The sequence below is a fragment of the Mastomys coucha genome, unplaced genomic scaffold, assembly GCF_008632895.1.
Source record: "Mastomys coucha isolate ucsf_1 unplaced genomic scaffold, UCSF_Mcou_1 pScaffold22, whole genome shotgun sequence".
NCBI lineage: Eukaryota > Metazoa > Chordata > Mammalia > Rodentia > Muridae > Mastomys > Mastomys coucha.
This window is the reverse complement of record NW_022196905.1, coordinates 261841309-261844086: the sequence shown is the minus strand read 5'-3', so window position 1 is coordinate 261844086 and position 2778 is coordinate 261841309. Positions and strand designations below refer to the sequence as shown.

The 2778-nt window shown below is 44.5% G+C and overlaps 1 protein-coding gene across 3 annotated transcripts in view; it reads left to right on the top strand.

The window, feature by feature from the left end:
- Fanca (FA complementation group A) overlaps positions 1-2778 on the top strand; it is a 59635-nt gene that overhangs the window by 4555 nt on the left and 52302 nt on the right. For all 3 annotated transcript variants that reach the window (XM_031341726.1, XM_031341725.1, XM_031341727.1), the window contains exons 4-6: positions 789-922; positions 1049-1144; positions 2120-2193. In XM_031341726.1, coding sequence (XP_031197586.1) covers positions 789-922; positions 1049-1144; positions 2120-2193 — 304 coding nt within the window. The remainder of the gene's footprint in view (positions 1-788; positions 923-1048; positions 1145-2119; positions 2194-2778) is intronic.

Below are 2778 nucleotides of genomic sequence, written 5' to 3'. Positions count from 1 at the left end.
TTAGATTTGGAAGTGAAGTAAATCAGAAGCACTGCCTGTTTCTAGTCTGCCCAGAACATTTCACCTTAAGGATTACTGATCACAGTCTGGGTCAGGAGCCTGGTGACTTGCTGTAGGGCCATCTTGTCCAACCTCTGCCTGTGTGTATCCATGATCCTCTGCTCCCTTTCAGGTGCAAGGCAGAGTATTTGGAAATCCTATCCAGTTTGGACTTGAATGTTTGTAAGGTTCCTTGTGGGGGTAAACTCATCTGTGGGGCTAAATTAATTAGGGACTAAGGGTGAAGCACAGTGTTGAGGCACTTGTGTTCAGTGTCTGAGGCCATGGGTCATGGCATGAGGAGCTGAAGATCTAATCCAGTGCCTCAAGCTTGCTATGTAAACACCCTACCACCTGAGCTACATTCCTAACCCTTATTGGTATAGTTTTTAAATTATATGTTAGTAATCCACTCACTCCAGAAGAGCCAGGAAGTCTGATGAGCTCTGCTCACTGAGCTGCTTTATAAGCAGGATGACCACGTTTCTTATGTTGCAATGGTGTATATCTTGCTGTGGTACAAGATGCATGCATATGTATGTGACTTTCACTTCAGAGGATGCCTCTGAGTGTACTGAGAGCTGCCAGTTTGGCCACAAAGTCATCTTCATCTTGTGCCTCCCATTTTTCTCTTTCTGTCTATTCTTTTTCTACCATGATGCTACAACTGAATAAGGATTGTTTTTTCAACTTAAGTCTTTTGAGGGAAAGAATTTTAAGGGAAATTCATGGCTTTGTTTTGTTTTTAGGCTCTGCTTTCCGGGATCAAGCCTCGAGGCTGGGGGTTCCTGTGGGGGTGCTATCTGCCAGAGTGTTTGCTCACAGTGTGCTTCAGGTCTGCGTGGAGCCCAGCCACCCTGTGCTGCTCAGCCCGGAACAAAGAGTGAGAAGCCGACCCCTTAAATCCGACCTGTCTGTTTTTGGGGAAGATAAGATGTTCCTTTAATATTGTTTTTAGATAATTTACCTTCTTAAAAAAAAAACAAACACAGATTGTATCTCTTTTTAGAAGAAACTGACTTCCTCAGTAGTGACTGCTCAGCATTTGTTGGCGCACAACATGTTCTCCCGTCTCACCTTCTGTCAAGAATTATGGAAAGCACAGGTGAACCTGAAGTTTTTTTGCTTAGGATTTTTAAAGGAGATCGATGTTTTGTTAGTTTGGGTCTATGAGTTTTCCTAGGAGTTTGGCCAAACATCTCATTAATTACAGAGCTTGACAAGGTTCATTGGATGCTTCAGTTTTGTGTCTGTCCCCCATCAGTGGCAGTATTTATTGGAATAGAGTACCTAGAGACCTGTAAGGCTGGCACTTGAAAGACAGAGGCAGGACAATCTGTGAGTTCTGAGTCAGCCTGGTGTATTCAGAGAGTTCCCGGTCCAGACAGAGCCCCAGAATGAGACCCTGGCTGTCTCCATAAAGATAAACTCAAGCACATGCCAGAAGCACAGTCCTCTGACTTCCTGGCATGCTACTAGGAAGGCTCTTCCGGAGTGAGTGGATGACTGCCATAATTTAAAAACTATACCAATAAGGGCTAGGAATGTAGCTCAGGATCTTCAGCTCCTCATAAACTGGGCATAGTTGTGTGTGCCTGTCCTAGCACCTGAGAGGTAGTTCAGAGTCATTGTTAGCTACATGGTAAGTTCCAGACCGGCCTGGACTACATGGGGCCCTACTTCAAAAAGAAAAACAAAACAAAACAAACTATATTAGTAAGCTGTATTTGAAACATTATTTTTTTAATCTTTATTGTGCATATGTGTATGTAGGAGCGGGTTCTCCAGCCATGGTGTGTGAGTGGAGATCACAGGACAGTCTCTCCAGGCAGTAGTTCAGAATGCAAAGGCTGGAGTGTAGAAAGGATTGGAAATGACTTCCCTGGAAGACTCCTGGGAGGTCAGAGCTGTCACAGACTGTAGAGGAAAAGCCATGCAGAACAGAAAGAGACGTGAATGCTGTACTACCTGAGCCCATTAGGCCATGCTGTGACACTTTCTCTGGGCAGATGAGCATAACCTGGGCTGGACACTCTGTAGGACGAAGCTCACATCGAGATAATGCTGTCGTGTTTTTCAGAATTCTCTGTTGTTCGAAGCTGTGTGGTATCTTCACACGCACGGTGTCGTGAACCTGCAAGAGCTACTGCAAAGGTACTTGGCTAGCCTTTCTGCGGTACTTAACATCACGTGGCCTTTCTTTCTTCAATAGCTCAGTTTCTAAGCTGTCTCTAAAAGCTATTTATGTATCTGTTGATTGTGCATGTGCCGTGACATGCGTGTAGAGCTAGAGGAGGAGCCAGTTTTCTTCTTACACTGTGTGGGTTCTGGGGTCGACTTTTGGTGGTTAGCACCTTTACCTTCGAAGCTGTCTTGCCTGACTGTACATGTCCTTTTTGTTATGAGGTATTAAAGTACCCTTGTGCTTTTTTTCTTTGTTCATGTCTCATGATGGCTTTAGTGCGTATATGTAAATGTACGTGCTTGTATGTGTATGAGTATACACATGCTTGTAGAAGCCAGGGGTCAGTGTTGGGTGTCTTCCACAATCATTCTCCATTTACCTTTTGACACAGGGTCTCACTGAACTAGGAACTTGCCGATTTGGCTAGACTTGCTAGCCGACGAGCCCCAGGGATCTTCTTATCATGTCTTCCTAGCACTGGGCTCAGGGAACAATTCACAGACTGAGCCATTTCCTCAGCCCATCTCATGATCATTACTTTTTTTTTTTTTTTT